We start from the raw sequence: 21,521 nt of genomic DNA, 5'->3' as shown, positions 1-21,521 counted from the left end.
TGCTTTACCAGGGCTCACACACCAGGCACCCAACAACCCAATTTCTCACAAGGGGTCCCCAAACAATTGTTCAAACTTTCAAGGCCACATGGTGCACAGCCTTTGGAGTACAGCAACCTGCCCTGAACTGAATCATTGCATACAAAGATAAGCAATGTGTCACCACACTCAGACTCAATATGTGAATGGTAAAGGGCCTAGAGCCATGATCTAAAGCCTGCCTTGGTGACATGCGCTCTAATACTGTGAAGCATGAACATAGAAGGGTTAGCAGACTTTGTGTCCTTAGCTCGTAGGTCAGACGTCTTAGTCTCTTCAACAGGATATTACATCAGATTCCAAAGACCTAGAGAAGCCATCTTGAGTTGACTCTTCCATTCAAATTGAGTTCCCTGTTCTGTGGAATGGGCTTCCCGTTGGCATCCATATCAAGAAAAATTACCTACCGTTTAAACAGTCTGGAAAAAAACACTTTATAAATCTTTTGCCTCTCCCTCTTTTAGTTAAGCCGATACTACAGTGGCGCTGGATAAACAATTTCTTATACAATAATGGCTTTGAGCATCAATATCCTCACAATGAGATGGGTAGCTTAGAAGCAGTAGCATTGACTGGAGGTGCCCATTAACCAGAGAAGCTGTCATGGAAGGTGGGGTTTCAGGGGCAGGTCTTCTAATATGGTACTCCATGTCTTGTAAAATTCTAATTATTCCCCCATCCAACCACTTAGGCCCCATCTTGTGAGACCACTTTAAGAAATGAAAGCCAAGATTTAATGTACTGAAGTGTCTGTTCTGTGTTCCCTTGCAGCAGATGCAGTATTACTGTCTGATCTGATTTGCCTTTCAAGAAAAGTGCTTCTGGTACCTGAGGGCCAATTCATATTCAGTTGTTGCAGACTACTGACATCATTGCATAGGAAGCACTGAATACAATGATGTCATCAGTTGGCAAACCAGTGTCTTAATAATGGTTCTTCAATACAAAATACCAATTTCACAAAACTATAAAAAAAAAAAAAAAGTGAAAGATGGCGATACTATCGATCAGTAGTCTTGATAATCAGATATTCTTCTTCTGGTTCCTGGTCATTTCTTCCCACAGTCCTCTGCGAAACATTCCAACTTGAGGAACCTCAAAGCCATCCCATGAAAATACATATATTTGACAGTTTCAACAAAAGAGGAGTACTTCACACTGAAGTATAGACAGCTACATGGAAATTATCAGCTTTGTTTACTCCAGAGCATACTGGAACCGGCACCATCATTTAACAAGAGGAAGCAGCAGAAGCAATATACAATGTGGTTTTATTGTCACGCATTATTACCTTGTGACCTCAGAGTAGCAGATTTTAAGCAGTAAAAACTACCAGTGAAAGCAAAGATGTATAAATATAATCATTCTGAGCTATTTTTTGTACTGGGATATGATTTGCTTGGTTCTTCAATGGTCCTTCTCGGACGATGACAACTCCAGGGCGCGTTGCTTATTGTCCCGCTGCCAGAATGTCTTAAGTTTTCTATAGAAGACTTTGCAGCTGAAACCGTCATGCACCCCATTCTTTATGTGGTTTTGCAGCGAGTGGAGGGTGGGGAACATCCTGCAGCAAGCCATGCATTTGTGGCCGTTCTGCTGCGGCGGGAGCCACTTGGCGGCCATGATAATGTCTTGGGAGGTAATGGTGTCTTTAGGGCTCAGTGTCGATGTAGATTTTCGTTTTGAGCCATGGAGGCAGGTGCTACAGGGTGAAGATGGGGCGGAGCAATTGCTATTCCCGCCACAATGACCGGGCACGTCGACGGCAGTCTCCCGCGCTTCATCCACAGGCGTGTCAATTACACAGCAGGGTTCCAAAAGGCTGTCTGTCTCCAGGCACACAAAATAGCTGTAGGGGGAGAACCAAGGACGGTAGACAGTGCAGTTTGCCCGGGTCAGATCTAGGATTTTGTAGTCCGAAGAATCTTCTGTAAAGAAAGCAAAATGATAGTGTTTGAAGTTGCTTAAATTATTGCTGTATTTCACCATATGAGGTACACAGAGATATGCGCACTCACATACACAAAGCAAGATAAACTTACATTTACACACAAATATGAGCAACAAACTTTTAGTGGAACCAATTAGGCTTATATTTAAGCTGGGAATTGTAGGACGACAGAAGATTATGTGGCAGGTCAAGTAAAGGGGTTTGATTCCCTCTGACTGCCACATCCCCTCACCCTTGCTTTGCCTGCACTGCCTCTAATATTTCCACATATCCGGTTCCTAATTAGTAAAAAAGGGAAAAAAGTAAGTGCAGAGGCCTACAGTTCTTCTTAAAAGCCTAACCCTGCTGCTGCCACATGCCATGTTTACCGAACAAGGCCAATTTTAGCACTGGTAGTGTTCACACTACAACAATCTTTGTTGGCGCCAGCCAGGCCCCCTGTGAGATCCTTCTAAATGGATTTCCTCACTACTAGGTTTCAAGGTATTTAATAGGGAACCCCACCAGGAGCAGCATCCTCTCTGCTCAGCCCACTCTCTCTAACTGTCCACTCCTTCAGTCACTCACCAATATTCCATGACATCCCACACCAGCTGACAGGGCCGGACTGGGAACTGAAACCGGCCCTGGCAAACTGCTCGTAGGGGAGGGGGGTGCAACCGAGCGGTTTGCTAGGGCCGGTTTCGGGCAATTTTGTTACAGGGGACCGATATTACTGACCCCCGGTAACAAAAACGGCCCCCAGGGGCCCAAAACCGGCCCCCACCCGGGCGGCCCACCGGGGAAATGCCCGGTGCCCGCTACGATCAGTCCGGCCCTGCCAGCTGAGCAGAGCAGGGAAACAGAGAAGCTGTGCAAAGGATTCATTACAACCAGCAGCAGATTATAACACATCTCCTTCCCTTAGAGAGTAATAAACAGCAAATTATTACACTTCTTCCCTTATAAAATAATAAAAATGCAACTGGACAAATAAAATACCAACAGAACTGTAAGAGACTCTAGCTTCGATAATAAAAAATACAAGCCCTATAAATAATTCACACCGTGGTCGCATCTGACCCATCTATATGAAACCAAAAGCACACCCATATACAGGTCAAGCAGATCCCATCCAAAAATAACCACTAGCATGCATAATACCAGGGGAACAATATTTTTGCCCCAGTGACACACATAAAATTCACCTACCTTCTACTGCTTTTACTTGCAGGGCCAGGCATGGGTTCTACACCTACCTCCACTGCCACCCAGTCAGTCACAAGACATGGGGCATAAATCATACACTCTCCCTCTAATGCACACTCGTGCAGGGACGTATACCACACTTTCACCCTCTACTGCCTATTCAATTACTACACTATAGCATACCTCTACTGCTCACTCTTGCAGGACCAAGAAAGATTCAATGCACACATCCTCTACTGCATGCTCTTCCAAGACCAGGGACACATATGCCACATTCCTTCTACTGCACCAACTTCCAGGGCCACTGCACTCGCACTCTACTGCATGCTCTTGCAAGACCAGAGACACATACGCCACATTCCTTCTACTGCACCCACTTGCAGGGCCACTGCACTCGCACTCTACTGCATGCTCTTGCAAGACCAGAGACACATACGCCACATTCCTTCTACTGCACCCACTTGCAGGGCCACTGCACTTGCACTCTAATGCATACTCTTGCAGACCAGGGACAACTACTATGGGAAATTCTATATACTCACCCCATACTGCGTACTCTTACAGGACCAAGGATAAATTCTACAAGTTCAACCTCTTGCACACACCCTCTACTGCGCACTCTCGCAGGACTGTGGGCTCAAACGTGCTAATACAATGGTCCCAAACTTTTGACTCCTGAGTACCCCCATTGAGTCACTACTGGAAGCCGGGAACCGATAAGCAATTTGTACGATTTACATTTCAAACATTAAAACAGAAATTCGCAAAATACTCGAATTACTAAAGATTTTATATTGAAAAAATGTGCAAGAATCAAAAACTCTTATTGGGAAGGTTTGTGCTGTATCTTGGCAACTAACTTTTCAATGTTTGGTTTTATTTCATGGTAGAAGGCTTCTAGTCCTGTTGAGGCGAGACTGAAAACCCAAAGTAGCCCTGACAAATAGTGTCAGATCAGTGCCCTTATGGTGTACACACCAAGTGCAGAGAGTGAGCTAGACCACTGCAAAGGGAGCTTTGGGGGGGCTCTCCCCCCAGGAAAATATAGGAAAAATTGTGCATTCTACGGCACATTTTTCATTATATGTTCAATTGTATTTGTTTTTAAAGCATAGTAAATGATGGCCTTGCACTGCACCAGTATATGGCAATCTTTATTGGGGCACTTCAATGATTCCCTTACTATCACCATCCAACAGTGCCTCCTATCTATCCATTGCCTCTATGTCACATGTATTTAATTTGTTTTATAGCACCTCTCACACCAGTGTAGGGTGTCAGAGCACTTTACATCACACACCCATACAGAGACAATTAATCATACGTGTGTAAATCAGTGTATAGAAAATGTTACATAAGGCAAAGGGGATTACAAGGTGTAGGATTCACATGTCATCCATACTGGTAGGCATTTTTTAAGAGCGCTTGGTCTGGAGAAGCACAAACTCAGGATTTAGTACATAACACAATTGTTAGTGTTGCCTTTAATAATAATAATGAATTTCTTCCCAAACAAACCTTTTTTTAGCAGCATCCGGATATTGAAAGACTGGGAAAAAAACATAACTTACTAACTTGTACCATACATCTTGCATGCAGCTCTTTGATGGCAGTTCATAGCGTACTGTGCTAGATTAGGATTGTAATTTATGAACTGCACAGTTACAAAGAATCTCTGTGGCAAAAGCAGTAACCCACTGAGGTATGCACATAAAATGCAGTTTTTTTAAATGCATGGTAAATGTTCTTTGCAGCAGGCATATTAACCATCTGTGCTACCTTAGATGAGTCAAAGCTGCCACTGGACAAAACTCGCATCGCTCTCCAGCAGCTACATTATTCACTGGAGTTATCTTGACAATTTTATTATTGCCCGAAAACTGCTCATTATACAAAGAACTTTGCAGTGCTTTTAAAACTGCTGCTATTATGTAATATTTGTATGTTTTTATTTGCTTTTATGATTGTTTGAATTATCAATCGAATAAAGCTGTGATTGAATTGAATTGAGTGATATCTCACCTGAAGATACACACAGTACTCTGAGCATTGATCAAATACTACTTGGCACCAGCATGAACTCATATGGCAGTCCTTCCTCTATTCTGAATGTTTCTTTAACTGATCACTGAATATAAAGTTCGTTTATCAGCATCTCACCCCCCAGTACCCTGTGAGGTTATGTTGTCAAGCAAATTATACCTCCGGGGTGCTGATTATGCCCAAAAATCAAATGCTCATCTTAGTTTGTTTTGTTGAAGGACTGAACGTTATAAGAACACTGGTTCAGCTCCAATGTCCCAGAATGCTCTGCACTAGTGCAGGTCCCATTGTGACATCGCACAACACTTCCTGCTTTTACAAACATCCATGCACCTTGTGCCAGGCACCATCTGGTGCCTGGGACACGGTGCATGTATGTTTGTGGTGGCATCATATGTGTCCCCCGGCTGGCCACTAAGCAGTGGCCCCTCGGGGAACAGGGACCCTGCTTGGGGCCCCCAAAGTCCCCTTCCGACAGCCTTTTCATGGCAGTGGTACCGCCATGAAAAGGCTCTGGGAATGGACATTGTGATCCTGACGACGGTGCCTGCTCAGACCATTCACAATCAATCACAGTTCCGACAGCTGCCCCGTTGGGATCACTAGATCCTGGCAGAGGCAGTGGTCTGTCCCCTGACAGAAAAGGGTCCAACCGCCTGCATCCTAATTATTGACTTGAAGGGCTGTCTGTCTGTGGGATCACCACTGACGGCCTGTCAGTGGCGGTCTCATCGGCACCGCGACCTAAATTTGGCCCCCGGGGACTGAAAACAACTCTGGGAGGGGGGCTTGCACCCCACTTCCATTTAATTAAAGAATATGCCCGGGCTGGTCCGCCATTTTGGATCCCGCAGGAGTCCAGTGGGGTCACAGCAAAAATTGCTGGTTATTTTTCACTTTTGGTCCCAGGAGGGGTTTCTCCAGGTCCCCCTCATGGGGCCCAAGTGAAAGGGTATCCCCGCTCGGCCCCCTTATATCTTTTATTAGGTCTCGCCTGAGACAGCACATGCTGTCTCTTCGAGACATGTAGTAAGTGGCTTTTAAAAGTGCCACCAGAGGCTTTTGATGGCCTAAAGCTTGAGTGCACGTGAGCGTGCAGGCCCGCAGCCGCCATCTGCCTTTCTGTCATGGCTCATTAAGCCTCCTCCACCCCCTTGCTGTCTGCTCTCACTACCCCCTCCCTTCTCCCCCCTCCCTTCTCCCCCCTCCCTTCTCCCCCTCCCTCCTCGTTAGCTTGTTATTCTTAACTTCGCAACCCTGCCGTCATAGCGCTTTTCCCATAACTTTTAGCTGTGTTGCATGGCTGAAAGTTATGATGAAATAGCACTGAGGTGCATTCGAGCGCTATGAAAAAAGCGCTATAACGTGTTAGTTGGAATGAATGGAGCCACAACAAACACATCTTTGGCTGCACCAGGCTGGGCCCGAGCGCAGAGCTCATTAGTGCTATAAGGTATGTTTGCAGTATGTCAAGCACAAGATACTCCAGATTGTAGCCCAGCTGAAGAGCCTTAGAAAACATGGCTTGTATTCAACGTATCAATAGTAGTACACTATACTGCTAGGTGAAATGATCCGCATTCACAGGTGTCTGTTTGTGGAGGGGGTTGGTCTGAAAGGGAATAGATGATGATTTATGGATGGAGCTTAGAAAAGCAGAGCCCAGACGTCCATTAAATGAGGCCCGTGCTAATAATTCTAAACAGAATGCAGAGGCCAGCGCAGGGACTTTACCACTCATCACCTGACCCCCAGGTTCTATGAGTAGCTCATATTGCAAAGCATGGCAAGTGCTCATATATATATACACATTCTCTTTTGTCCACTGAGTGCATGTGTAGAGATCGTGTGCACCAGCCGGCAAAGCAAGGCAGGCACATTTCACTGTCATGATATGGAAAACCAATATACATGTACACGTGTTTCAAACCTTTACTCTAATAACATAATAAACTGTGCCCGCCGTCCTAGCACTTTTCCCATAACTATTAGCCATGTTACATGGCTGAAAATTATTTAAAAAATAGCTCAGTGATGCTTTGTAGTGCTTTGACAAAAGTTATTACTCAGCCAGCACTGCCCGCATTATACAACTTTTGTTTTTTCTTTCAGTCATGCTACACGGCAGCCGTGCTGACCATAACAAAACCAATACCTTTTCATCAATCCATGACCCATTTATCCACTATTTCACCTTTCCATCCACCCACACATTTTTCTATCAATCACATTCTCTTCTATTCGCCTTTCACCTAATATCCATCTATTCACTCATTCATCCTTTCACCTTTCCCTCCTTCCTGTCCTCTATCGATCCTCCCAGTCATCCTTGCACTGTTCATCCATTCACCCATCCTTTGTTTCTTCCATTCTCAACTCATCCAGCCACCCAACTCCCTTCCATGCACTCTTTCATCTTTCCACCCCTCCATTCATCCTTTTGTTCCAGCAGTCTTCCAGTCCTCTTTTCATTCATCAATCCTTTCACTCGTTTCTCATCTTTCCAAACCTTCTTTCACCCTTCTTTGTTTTCCTCTTTTCCTCCAACCTCCTTTCCTTCTGTCCCTATTTTAATTCTTCCTTCCACACTTCCTTCTTTGCACCCTTCTTTTGTTTCACACTTCCTTCCACTCTTCCCTTCACATTTCTTTGTTTTATCCTTCATACTTGTATCCTTCCTCGTGCCTTCCTTTTTTCCCTTCCTCATTTCACCATTTATATTTAGCAATCTATTTCTTTTCTTCCCTCTTTGATTTTTTTACTTTATTATCTTTCTATGTACCTGTATCTGTTTGATGCATCTACTTTTCTGGTTTTCCACATTTTATTCATTTAATCCTCTGTCTCCTTCACGCACTTGGCTCAGTTGTCAGCCGTAGGCCTACACGCCTCAGCTCTTTCTGTTCTGCAAACCTGAAGACAGACGAAGCCCTCAAAAGAGTCAACATTTTAGTGCCGTATCAGCCAAGTGGCTCATGTTAACACCCACCACACCTCTAGCTGCTATAGTAGAGGGTTTAGGCATAGCCAATAGGTCTCGCCTTTGGGACCTTAGGTGTTTAGTTATCCAGCACAGTATCTTTGGTGCAACAACATCAAATGTTTCATGCCTAAACACTTATAAGGTCCCAAAGGCGAGACCTATTGGCTATGCCAATGCTTTTTTTTTTAATTGAGGAGAGGGGACTAAGTCCCCGAGTCATGTAATGACTTCCAGCAACATTTTTCTGATGTTGCTGGCAGCCAATCGGAGCGCTTGCTCCCACGGAAGCGAATTGACCCAAGAGGTACAAAGATCCCCAGGTCAATAAGACTGCTCTATTTTTAAATTGGGGCTCCTGCGAGAGACTCAAGAGTCCAGATATGCAAATATTTTTAAACCTTAATTAATGCAGTCATAGAAAATGACCAAAATATTGCTTCCGCCCGCAGGGAGCAGCATTAGGAGCTGCTTCCTGTAGGTGAGAGCAATGCCCGCTCCTACTCTATGCAGGGTGCTCCCCACCATAGTGTCGTTTTTGATCCCAACAACACTATGGTGGGTGCCCTGGGTGGGCACCCACCTTTAAGTTTAGCGCCCCAGGAGATGGGGTCCCTGGTGCTAAAATCGGTGCAGGAAGGGGAGCCACGTGCCCCCTGCCCGATATCGCCAGGCCCTGGAGGATGGGGTCCCCGGGGCCGAAGTTGTCGAGGTAAAGGGTATTGTGTGCCTCCCTCCCCATGAAAATTATGCTAGGTCCTGGGGGATGGGGTCCCTGGGACCAAAATCTGTCTGGGGAGGAAGGCCATGTGCCCCACTCCCTCTAAAAATTATGGGGTCCCGAAGCTGAAATCTGCCCAGTGTGTGGGGGCCACGGGCGCCCCTCCCCTCAAAAGAACACCAGGCCGCAGGGATGCGGCCCCTGGGGCCGAAATCGGCCTAGAGAGGGGGTCCCATTCTCCCCTCCCCCTCAAAAGTACACCGGGCCTTGGGGATGGGGTCCCAGGGGCCGAAATTGGCTCAGGGAAGTGGAGCAACGCGCGCCCACTCCCCTTTATTTAAAAGAGTGGCCCTGGGGGATGGGGCCCGTAGGAGTGGGAGGTGAGCGGACCCCTCCCTTTTATTTTTTAGAAATGAGGATGGGGTTCCCAAGGCTTAACAAGGCTCAGAGAGGGTGGGTTGTGTGCCCCCCTTCCCCTTTAATTAAAGAATAAATGGCCCTGGGGGATGTAGTCCCTAGAGCCCAGCCCTATGGCCAACCCCCACTGCACATGGCCGATGGGGTTGGCTGTATGGAGAGGAGTTTCTTAGATATCTGTGGTTGACTGTTAATGTGAACTATGCTAGCTGTAAAGTGTATGCTATAGAGTCAATGTTGCACATAATGCATACTTTCTACACCTAAGAGAGTTGTATATGTGATGGCAGTAATGATGGCTGATATTCTCCTGAGCTATTTTGCACCTACTGTCAGGCCTCTAATACTATAGTAATTTGTAAAACAATTTATAGAGCAATATGTGGGAAAATGAAGCTTGAACATGTCATAAGTGATGTCATATGTGAGGTCATAAGCAGTGCATGGCAGAGGCATAAGTTATCGTTACTGCTGCTAACTATAACTGATGAATTTCGGAGTTTTTTTTTGTTCAAAACATTAATGTTGCCATTGACCAATTCACCTAATTATAACTTTACTTCAACCTTTGGATTTTTTGTGTGTATGTATGTATATATGTATATGTGTGTGTGTGTGTGTGTATATATATTATCTACTGGCGGTCGCCAGTAGATAGTTATAGTTAGGACCGTGTTTCCATAGGAAATCCGCAACATTCTATTTGGAATAACTTTTGCGCCGATTGATGAATCCTCGCGAAATTTTCAAAATAGGTGGGGCGCTCCGCTCCGCTCCTACCCTGAAAGTCTCGGGGGGATTCGTCAAGCGGGGTCTGAGAAAAAAGGGGCGTCCCAAAACGCGTTTTTCCCATGCAATTTTCCATAGGGACCTTTAGTCTAAGGTACAGCCCAAACGGCTGAACAGAATTACTTGAAATTTGGCAGAGAGGTAGTCCTCAGGTCAGGGATGTGCCTTTTGCAGGTCTGGTGTAAATCTGTTCATTAGTTCCTGAGAAAATTGCAGTTAAAAGTACATACATATCTATAGGCGCGCACCGTGCGCGTACGGGAAGCATACCGTACGCGCACGCTGCCGTAATTCGCAATTCTGATTGGTTGTTAGATGTCAGTAAATATTCGAATCGGTCGAAATCAGGAAGTGTCTGCCGCCATTTTGTCTCTCGCAGTCTGAGTCAGTGAAAAACAAAGGTGGAAAATGTGAAAAGGGGGCAGGATGGACAGTTCCTGACCCCCTAGCCTTTGTCAGGGGGTCACTGAAGGACCCCCAAGCGTAAAAAAACCAATATTTTTATTTTTTTTTTAAATCGCGGAGTGCGCGCACCGTACGCGCACGGCACGCACAACGCATCGTGGGCGCTTGGTGCGCGAAGCGCACCAAGCGCCCACATAGCGCGCACGGTGCGCGTTTTTCACCGTGCGCGCACGGTGCGCGCACGGTGAAAAACCTGAAAAAAAAAATATTAATAAATACATAACTTAGCATTTAAAAAACCGTACAAATTCACTTAAAAAACCATAGGTTTCACACACGTTATAGTTAGGAATTAGCATTTAAAAAACCTTGCAAATTCACTTAAAAAACCATAGGTTTCACACATGTTATAGTTAGCTGGACATTTCCCTCGTAAAAAACCATTGAAATTCCCCCGTTATAGTTAGTGCAGGCAACTATAACTCTCGCGACCGCAATCCTCTGCTGATGACGTCAGATATTACATCACTGATTACATATGTGTCTTTCTGAAAAATAAATATTTGTAATATATGTATAGCTAAAGATTAATGGAAGAAGACATGGGTAAATAGGTGTCTAAATACAGTGATGTAATATCTGACGTCATCAGCAGAGGATTGCGGTCGCGTGAGTTATAGTTGCCTGCACTAACTATAACGGGGGAATTTCAATGGTTCTTTACGAGGGAAATGTCCAGCTAACTATAACATGTGTGAAACCTATGTTTTTTAAAGTGAATTTGCAAGGTTTTTTTAAATGCTAATTCCTAACTATAACGTGTGTGAAACCTATGGTTTTTTAAGTGAATATATATATATATATATATTTCAGAAAATGAGAAAAAGAGGCTATTGCAGCACAACCATAAGATCAGAACCAGTAACTCCAAAAAACAGTATTGGTCATGGGTCAATATAACCCCATATTACAATTTAAATTCTTTAAAGAAGATGAGGACAATTGAGAGACGTCAATGAATTAAATTAATAACATCAAATCATCCAATAAAGTTTTCTTTGTATGCTTTATTGTAGTCCAAAAAAAATCCCAGCACACGATAGCCGACATGTGTTTCGTCTGATACACAGACTTTTTCAAGGCAAATAATGGGAATATTGTTGAATATAGATGAGCTAAAGTCAAAGAACAATCCGGTAGTGCAGCACGTCCGTATACGAGTAGCACTGGAGTCCAAATGGAGAAGTCACGAATTCTATAGTCCAGAACTATAACAAAATAAAAACACCACTGGTAGCACTGGCCTTTAACCCAAAAGTACGATCTCACCAAGTAACAGCTAATATAGACCACCAAAGATAGGCCGAAATAACCCAATATTGGAATTCCATATAATAACGGAAAAACGAAAAATAATTGATGAGCGATCCCCGTAGCCTTAATGCACTCGGAGGGACAAAGGTTAAGTAGGTTCAGTTTCAAGAAATAATGCCAGAACCATATCGTAATGCAACTCTGATAGGTTGACACCTACTGAAATCTGTGTGTACGCCGTGAGCGCAATAGTGTAGAGAGTGGCGAAGACTGAATAAGCCTATATATATAGCTAGATAGAAATTAAAGTAGAGTGTGAGAGAGATACATATCCCGTAATTTGATCCAAGTTTGGAATTTAGGGGTTCTGGTGATATCATAGACAAGGATATCGATGGCTATCTGGCTTATAAATGTTACCAGAACCCCTGCATTGCAAGTTAGAACTATATTATGCATTTCCCATTATGCATTTTATAATGAGTAGCAAGCTTAAAAAGGTTTTTTTTTCAAATGGGGAAAGCTTTATTATGGATAGTAAATATAATATTGAACTATTATTTGAGTGTTGGCAGTAAAAGAAGAGTACAATACTTTATTTTGTAGTTGTAGTTAAGAATGTAGAATTTTACACTTTTGCATTATTAAAAAACTCATTCCGGGCAGGTATTGTTGAAGCTATTGTCTTGAAGGTGCAACTAACAGTGAGCACTGATTAGAATTTGAATGTTCAGGCTTTGTTTACCTTTCATGATTAGATTATTGGTAAAATAATGGAAAATGGCCAGGACCACTAGAATCATGCAATTCTCTGGTTGCAGCATTTACCTCAGAATAATGATTTTACTGCACTGCACTTGCCACATATTAGGCACATCATTTACAGATTTCACCAAAAACATATTTCTGGCTCAATCGGATCAAAATAATACTGCCACAAAACATGCTCCATAATTGATCTTTTCTTGCCCAATTTTTGGTAGTCTTCCTGCATAATTTGCTACTCCATTGTCCAATAATCTTGGTGGCCTCACAATGATCAGGGTCGCAGAGTGATTTGGGGGCTTTCATCATGATGACGAAATCCCTATTTTACAGAGGCCCATTAAATATTTTCATTGCTTCATGGGTCTCTGTGAAATATGGGTTTTATGCCACCGCAATTTGTGCTCTAAAAGCATTCAAATAATTATCTAATTTTTACAATTATGTCCTCAAGGGATCCATGTATGTAGGTGTGTGTGTCCTTCCAACCCTAATTAAAAGCTGTACTTTGGGTCTTAAACACACTGAAATCAATTTGTTTCGATAAGCTACAAATTCACACCTCTGACCCCAAAGGACAACTTGCAGGACATGCTAATTGAGAAGAGCTATTGCAACATTTTTAGATTTTTTTGTTAGGTGGAGTCTCATTTTAAATTTGGGTTAACAAAATATGTTATGTATTTACATGAAGTTGCAAGAGGGATGTTGACTCACCATGGCAGATGCGTGAACTGGACAAACTGCTGTCGCTGCATAAAGAGCAGCGCCATTTCTTTTCCCGCTCTTCTCTGGATTCGGTTATCATAGATAGCTTGGGCATGCCTGCAGGATGAAGAAGTGAGAACCCTAATGAATACAACGCTGTTTTTCCTTCACATGAATTCCCCTGACAGTCATGACTTTGTTTTTGGCTGTCACCATTGGTATTTGGAAAATGGGAAAAAAGTGAATTGGTGGTTTATGGAAGCAGAATGAGTTGTCAATGTGACAACAAGACATGTCCCACTTGGCTTGTTACCACAGGCAATGGCATTGTCCAGAAGTACAAGACCAGCTTTTATGCCTGTGGAGTCTAGAAAAGGCTGTAGAAAGAAAAGATTCATAATTACAATATTATTAAATTATTTTTTATCAACAATACCTTAAGGGATATTCATGAATACTGCTGGTTTTAACATCGAAAGAATCGTGTAGGATGCTCACAAAATGGTGTGAGGCGTTAATAGAAATCGGGGAGTAATACAACTAGAAAATTTGCATCTGACCAAAAACATTTTGTTACAGCATACATTTATGGAGGTACTAAATTTAGTGCCGTTAAAGATATAGTATTGCTACAATACGTGTATTTAACCATTACAGTTACACAGTTAATGCAGTCACTCAAATAGTACAGTTACCAGAGTAGCAGAAGATGTACAAATACTACTGTTAAAAAGTGTAGTTGAAGTATTGTTGACTGAACTAGCTCACTAGTAATTTTAGTGGTGTATAGTAACCCATCAATATATCTTGACAGTACAGGGGTAGTACAGTTACAATTTACTATATTTAGACTGGACAGTTAGACGTAATATTACTAGAAAGAGTTTACAATTAGTATACTAACAAAGTGAGCACAGTTATACTGCATACTTACTTTAGGTTCAGCAGTTTTATGGAAATATAGGTAGTCTGATTCCAGAGTTAGTTTAGTTTGAGTTAGTTTAGTTACAGCCTTAGCATTGTTGCAGAGGTGGTATATTTGCAAAGGATACTTGGTTATTAGGTTATTATAGTTACTGCACAGTATAGTTGGAGAATGCATAGCTGCAATGTTAGTATAGTTACAGAGGTAGTAATGTTGCAGTACTGCTATTGTTGCAGAGTGCATATAATTAGTGTTACAGTAGCATTATTGTTACATTTATAGTACAATTACAGCATTAGCATATTTAACTGTAGTATAATCACATTGTTAGACACAGATCCACACAGTCGCAGACACATTTTCTAAAGTTACAGCATTAGAATTTTACACAGGTAAAATAGTTACAATGTTAATTTAATTACTCGGGTGGTATAGTCGCTATTATACAGGTTAGGTACCCAGGTTGTACAATTCCAGCATGATTATGATTCACAGCCGTATCGGAGAGATTTTGTCTATTTGCAATATATTCAACAAAAAACACAGTTCTAAACAGTAATGTTTGAGGCTTACATGCGTAAAACCACTGGGATTTGCCAGTTCATGTTTAAGAGCACAAATGACATAAGTCATGGTCGACTGCAATGAACAAAAGACCTAACTGGAGAACAACATGGCAGACGTTTGTGAATTAGGTCATGTGTTGTGTGCATTCTTAACATAACTGATACATTTTCATTGCTTTAGGTGTCTGAGCCTCAAGCATAACACCCTTTTTAGCTAAAAAAAAAGTTTTTTTTTCTGTGATTTTTTTATTTTTATGATTTACTTCATTTTCAACCCATGCAGAGCAATGCCTCCCTTTTAAAGTCTGCCATGGCCTTCTATCATATGCTGCGCATGACCTACCACGCCCCCATTCTGAGCTATGCACAGCCTTTGGCCAGACCCAACTACCTTTTGCTGTGTGTAGGGCTTGCATGAGCTTGCGCCCGGCTTAAGTTGCTAGCTGCCAAAGTTTGTGCCCAATAATTCAACCATGCCAAAGTTTTTAGTATATGAAACTATAATTGCCCTCTCATTTAGCTTTGGCTCCAAAAGATCTGCACAAAAATTGACATATCTAGCATTAAGCCAAACACACTAGAGGTCTCCCACATTTTGTGTAGATTCATCAAATATTGCAAATGTTTTTAGCAGATGAGCGCTTCATTCAGCCCACTTGAAATACACCCCCTCTTGATGGACCTGCTTGAAATTGAAAAAAACTAGAGTAGGCTAAACATGCTATGTATCCGCCAAGTTACCTTCAGATTCATCACACGGTGCCAAAGTTATTGGTAAACCAAAGATGTTTTGTCCTCCCCTCTTTAATTCTTGCCCATTAGACCTACTTGAAACCTGAAATACCTCCACGGAGTTTAAATTGCTAAATGCCTAAAACATTTGATGCAGATTAACCAAGCAGTGCTCAAGTTATAAGCGGTTAAATGGTGTACTGCCCCTTCCCCCTTTAACTCTGTCCTCCTTGATGCAATGGTACAATATTAAGCATAGGAACCAAAAACCTAATGTTCCAAGTATCTGCGTAAATTTGTTCAGATTCATCTCAAAATGCCAATGCTATCAACGAATGAGAACGTCCCCCGCCTTGCTGTATCCGCACAAACTTAAAAACACTAAAACATGCTATGTCCCTGCAAATTGTCGTGCAGATCGGTGGTAAAATAATTAGTGAACTAAGACTATTTGTGACCCGACCCCCCCCCCTCCCCACCAGGTCCTCTTTATCTTTGCCTCCACATTGGATCTTCATGAGACCTGTTATGCCAGCTCTAGCTATGACTCACTACCACACTTGAGGACTGATCAATCAGCACAAAAATTATAAGCAGATAAAAATGTTATTGACCCTCCCCCACACCCTTCAACCAAGCCCTCCTTTTATAGACTGGCACAAAACATGACATATAAATAGAAAACTAATCTTTCCTAGCTTATGTCAGATTTTGTGTCGATTAATAACACAGGGAAAATTTATACGCAACCTTTTTAACAGCGACCACCACTGAGAGATATATATTTCTCAAGATACATGCGCACAGTCCCCTAACCTGTGACAGAATGTTCATATTACACTAATAGAGAAATTATATTGAACTCATTCATAGGTGTAAGCCTATGGATAAGTTGAAGTACAGTGTAGCCCCATTTCGTATAAGCATGATGGAAAGAGCCATTTGTGTTTTATTGGATTCCATCTTTAATAGTTGATAAAAATGATTTAAAAATTATTGTGAAGGATTTTCACCCTTCAGCACATACCTGAATCCTGAAAACTCAACCTATGCATAAAGCTATTCCCAATGATCTCAGTCATCTTATTGCTTTTGCAGGTCCCGCCCACAGTTTGACTAGGGTTTTTAGCACTAATATCTTCAGCAAAGGAGTTTTGCCATTTCTTTTAATTTTGTGCTCAGTGGGCCCGTCCTACTGGTGTTTCTTTTATTAAATGTCCTGTGTATTTAAATAAGTATTTATTTTTGCAACTTAATGGCTTTGGGTCGGTGGGACCAATTTTCAAGGAGGTGTAAAAGTAATGCCCTTTAATCTTTCGTAGTAATGAAGCAAGGACTTTGATTTAAAGGCTGCTGGGTTTCGTTTTAGATACCCAAACTATTCTGTTAGAACCTTTACTTGAAAATACTTGGGCTAGTTTCAAAGTCAGTGGATCACTAGACATTTAAGATCTACAGCATATAGGTGTAAAGGTTAAGGACATTTGGTTTAAAAACTCCTGGGTCTTTAAAGCTTAATGTTCTTATTAAATGCTCTAGTTATTGACAGTTAAATAACAAAGGTCTTTAGAACAAAACATTCTTGAGCTGGTATAACGAAGGGCCTGATAATGACTTTGGCAGCGCCAGGCCTGCCCCGCCGCCGAACGGCCAAAGCAGTGGTCAGACCGCCCGCCAAATTAGGAGATTCCTCTTGTCTGGCAGGCTGGTTCTTGGCATTATCATGGCGGTACCTCAGAAAATGGGCACCACAATGGAAACCCCAAAAACAGTTCCTATACGGCATGGACTATAAAGTCCATGCCGTGCAGAAACTGGGGTACAAGCACATGGGGGAACATGTTGTGCCCCCCTATATGCATCCCCATGCTGAGGAGGTGTTCATGGAGTAGGACTCTCCATGACACTGCCGGCGGCGAGAAACCTTGTAATATGCATGGCGGGACCGCGACAGTCCCGCTAAGCATAATGCAGCCTCCTGACTGCCGCACCACCACCAGGGAATGGCGGTTCCCTAGCGACAGTGGAGGGATAATGGAAGTCCGACAGCCTTAATTGTAATAGGGCGATCGAGAGGCCGCCGCCGCTGCACCCCACTAGTCTGGCGGTCCGTGGACTGCCAGACTCTTAATCGGCCCCTTAGTGTTGGAAGCCTTTAAAATCGAAGTTGTGAATCTTTAAAATTATGCTTTCAAACTAAATGCCACAAGCCTTCAACGTATAATTGTTTATGGATAAGGTGTTTTATTGGGAAATGCTCAAATACTATGTTTCAAACAACCTTGGATCATTTCTCAACAGGGCAAAATAACCATCTTATCACCCTTCTCCCATCTAGTAGAAACTAAGAGGGAAGAGCCGATAGAGGCAAGGCAGGTAGGAAATAAAACTCGATCCTTTTTTAAAACTCAGAGTCCAAATTAATGATTAGAAAAACCGGATTCTCCACAAATGAAGTTCCCAAATAGGCTGAGGCTGGAGCATTTACTTAATGCTTAGATCAAACAAGAGTACAATACATAACAAAAATTAACCATTAACCATCAACCAATCTCCAGTGCTCCCTGTGGACTGACAACAATGTGATGCAGTCCAGAAATATCAAAATTGTCTTGCTCTGTCTTGTGTTGGCCTTTCAGTTCCCATTTGCATAGGGTACGGGGCTCCACCACTACTGTTCCTATACAGTCGAGGGGCCTTCTCGGACATCATGAAAGCAGCCTCTGTAGGCTTGGTGGACAGGTATTTGTGGTGGGGAATCCGTCTGTAGGATCTGCTACCCAATGCATGCGCCACCCAAGGCCCCCAGAGATAAGGCCATATCAGAGCTCCAAAAAGTAATACCACTAGAAGACCCAGCAAGCCCCATCCTCCCTGGTCTCTAAAGTAAGAAGTCATGAATCTTAAAAGGAGCTTGGAAAATGAATGCCCTGGATTTCTAAAGCTAAATGTCAAAATGTCCTGGATATTGCTAGGGTAATTTCCTGGATCAGAATATTTAAACTTCATTGATTTTTTATTTTTTTTAAATATCCAGGGTATTGATAAAAGAATGGCGAGCCTTTCTTCTCAATACTTCACTCATATATGACTATGTCTCAAAGAGATCAGTAAAAAAAGAAAAACTATTCTGGTAAGTAAATAAAACAAGGGGAATATGATCCGCCGAGTGAACAACAGAAAATAAGCAGTAGCGCTGCTACCGGATGGGGGTGGTGGGGCAGGGGGCGATTAATTAAGAAAATAAAAACACTTACCTCGGACTGGACGGCCACTACCTTCCCTGCGTGGCCAGCAGCAGGAAGCACTCGGCAGACAAGCTCCCCTGAGCCAATCACAACGCTGCGTTGTCATTGGCCCGGGCACCGTGGTTCGGTGCTCAGACTGGAACAAGGAGCCTGTGCATGTTCCTCACCAGGCTGAGTAATGCAGCCTGGTAGGAACATTCAAAGTGCACATGAACTGTGTGGTCGGCCCAAGAGGGCCGACCAAACAGCTCATGTGCACTTAGGGAGTGCACACCACTCCTGCCCTGCTCTGGCCCGCCCCACATTGAACAAGGCCACTGACTATATGCAATGGGAAAAATAAAATGATAATAACAATCATTATTGTCATTTTATTTTTCCTTTTGTGAGCAGTGGGGCAACGCTCCACCGCCGTAGCCGAGGAGTCGGCACTGAAAATAAGTATTTCCCATGATCGTTTGCACACAGCATGGACCTTTATGGCGTGTCTACACGCCAGCCCATTGCACCCTCTTGTAGGCACCCCCCAAATCTACTTTACAAGCATTTTGCTGAGAATTGAAAGCTAATGTAGACAATAGCTAAAATCTAGTATTTTACAAAAACTGGTTGTTTAACGAAAAAAAGAAAAGCGTTTTGTGAGTGGGCCTGGTAGTGTTTCCCTACATCTTCTTAAATAAGGAAGCAACCCATAAGAATGTTGAAAACATATGCAAAATATGTGAATTTGGAAAGTTTTGAATGTGCCATTTCCTGGTGGCTGCAGTAATTTGAGATCAAGAATGTCACTTATTCCCTATCGTTCCAATGTGTGTAGAATGGTTTTTATTAGGTCGAGCCTGGGCAGCGCGTGTGCTGCTGTGAGGCATGCTGTATTGGAGTGTGGCTTTGAAGCCCCTCCTACTTTCCGCCATATTTTTAATTGGCTTGTGTCATTGTCCTTTGTAAATGCTGGCTTTCTGATTCGTTATTAGGCTTGTTAGTCTCTCCTTGGTACCACCTTGTCTGCATTTGTTACCTCCCATAATAACTGGACTTTTTACTTGTCTTGTTACATGGTCTGCATTCTCTTGGCTGTGAGCACTATTTTGTTTAATGATATGCCTCTATTCCACCCACTACGTCGCAGAACTCCCGCTTTTATTTATTTACTAATGGCGTTCCGCTTTAACTAGAGCGGCTGCATTTCATTACTTATTTATTTTAGCAGCGCGGTCCGCTTTATTTATTTATTTGTTTGTTTACTAGCGCCCATGCAGCGCTTTCACATTCATGGAGGCCACGCCCCTTTCTTTAGACAAGCCATGTGTAAAGAAAGGTGTGCAGTCACAATTTAAGTGAAAGAGCGGCATGGGCGCTTTTACCCAAAAAATCTGGTTTGACAAAAACCAGCATATCTGTCAAGTTGACAAAGTGCCCCATGCCGCGGTTTCACTTTGACGTCAGACACGCCCCTTTCTTTAGATGCGGCTTATCTAAAGAATGGGGCGCGGCCTCCATGAATGTGAAAACGCTGCATGGATGCTAGTAAACAAACAAATATTTGCAATGTAATAGGTTTCGCATTTGCAAGAGTTTAAGCTATTGCATTGCCATTACCTCAAACTCTCGTAAATATGAGATCTTATTGTATTGCAAATGCTTGTTATGTTCTGCTATGTTGTCTTCTTTTGAATACTGCATCTTTAAAGAATTTACACGAGTTGAGTGGGAGATGCAAGGGGTAGAGAGACTCACCTTGCATCGTAAGAGCACTGGACATGCTGCTGTCACTACTCACAAAATTTCGCTGGTGTTTGTCCCGTTCTTCCCTTCTGTGCTCAGTCATCCCGACGAGCTTCGGCAAACCTGCAGGACAACAAATCAGCAAACTCCATCAAGCTTGCTCGGCATACTTCCCCCATAAATCGCTAAAATAGCTGCCATTAGCATTTTCCAATAGTTGTTACCATTTTCACGTGGTTTGTGGTAACTAGTGCCTGATTCATGGCACTACTATTCTAGGTTTCCTATCTACAGTCAAGATCTGTTCTGCATCAGTACTGGCAATGAGTCTGGATTTCTGCAGCAGCCCACAACCAAATGCAGCAACCTGGGTGCAAGGGTTCCTGGGCATGAAATTGATGAATAAACAAACAATAGAGCAGAAAGACTACTAACCCTCACCACAGCCACCCAGTGGTTACATGTGAGAGTCCCACTGTTCCACAATCAATCATACATATATTTACAGATTCCAATGTCAATACTTAATATATAAGGTTAACAAAATAGCTGCACACAAGTATGTGCATATAAAAAAAATCCCATTCTTTATGTTAACATTTTAACAAAGTAGTAATTCAAAATTTATGCTTCAATGGCGTTTTCACAAGCTTACTTCTTTGCTGCTTCCACGGTTCCTCAAGCAGAGTAGGTCACACATTCATGTTTTTACCTAATGATATACCACCCCAGACCACATTCACTTTATGCAGTGAGTGAGAAATGTGCCCTTTTCTGCATGGTCACCCAAGTTTTTTGTGATTTCTGGGCCCTAGTTTTTCTGGTATTTGAACTGCAGGCCCTGTAACACTACTAGTGCCACAGTCTGTGTTCTTTGATGCTAAAATGGTATTGGGAAAATTGCTTTCACCCAATTGGTCTGTTTAACTATCCTGTAAGACCACTGTAGATGGCATAGGAAATGCACCTATGACGTGGAAGTTAAATGCCATACCTGGGCTGCAG

The 21,521-nt window shown here is 42.8% G+C and overlaps 2 protein-coding genes across 3 annotated transcripts in view; one reads left to right on the top strand and one right to left on the bottom strand.

Moving 5' to 3' along the window:
• Positions 1 to 21,521, top strand: part of LOC146833896 (carboxyl-terminal PDZ ligand of neuronal nitric oxide synthase protein-like) — a 1,023,200-nt gene that overhangs the window by 927,796 nt on the left and 73,883 nt on the right. The window lies entirely within an intron of this gene.
• The window catches only part of LOC146833897 (spermatogenesis-associated protein 46-like), a 41,408-nt gene continuing 21,181 nt past the window's right edge, over positions 1,295 to 21,521 (bottom strand). Inside the window, exons 2-4 of the mRNA XM_085601807.1 lie at positions 20,529 to 20,639; positions 13,330 to 13,437; positions 1,295 to 1,967 (exon numbers count right to left, since the gene is read on the bottom strand). Of these exons, the coding sequence (XP_085457933.1) occupies positions 1,447 to 1,967; positions 13,330 to 13,437; positions 20,529 to 20,639 (740 nt within the window). The 3' untranslated portion in view covers positions 1,295 to 1,446. The remainder of the gene's footprint in view (positions 1,968 to 13,329; positions 13,438 to 20,528; positions 20,640 to 21,521) is intronic.

Source organism: Triturus cristatus, chromosome 4_2 (genome assembly GCF_964204655.1).
Source record: "Triturus cristatus chromosome 4_2, aTriCri1.1, whole genome shotgun sequence".
NCBI lineage: Eukaryota > Metazoa > Chordata > Amphibia > Caudata > Salamandridae > Triturus > Triturus cristatus.
Note: the sequence above shows the minus strand (reverse complement) of the source record. Positions and strands in the feature narration are given on the sequence as shown.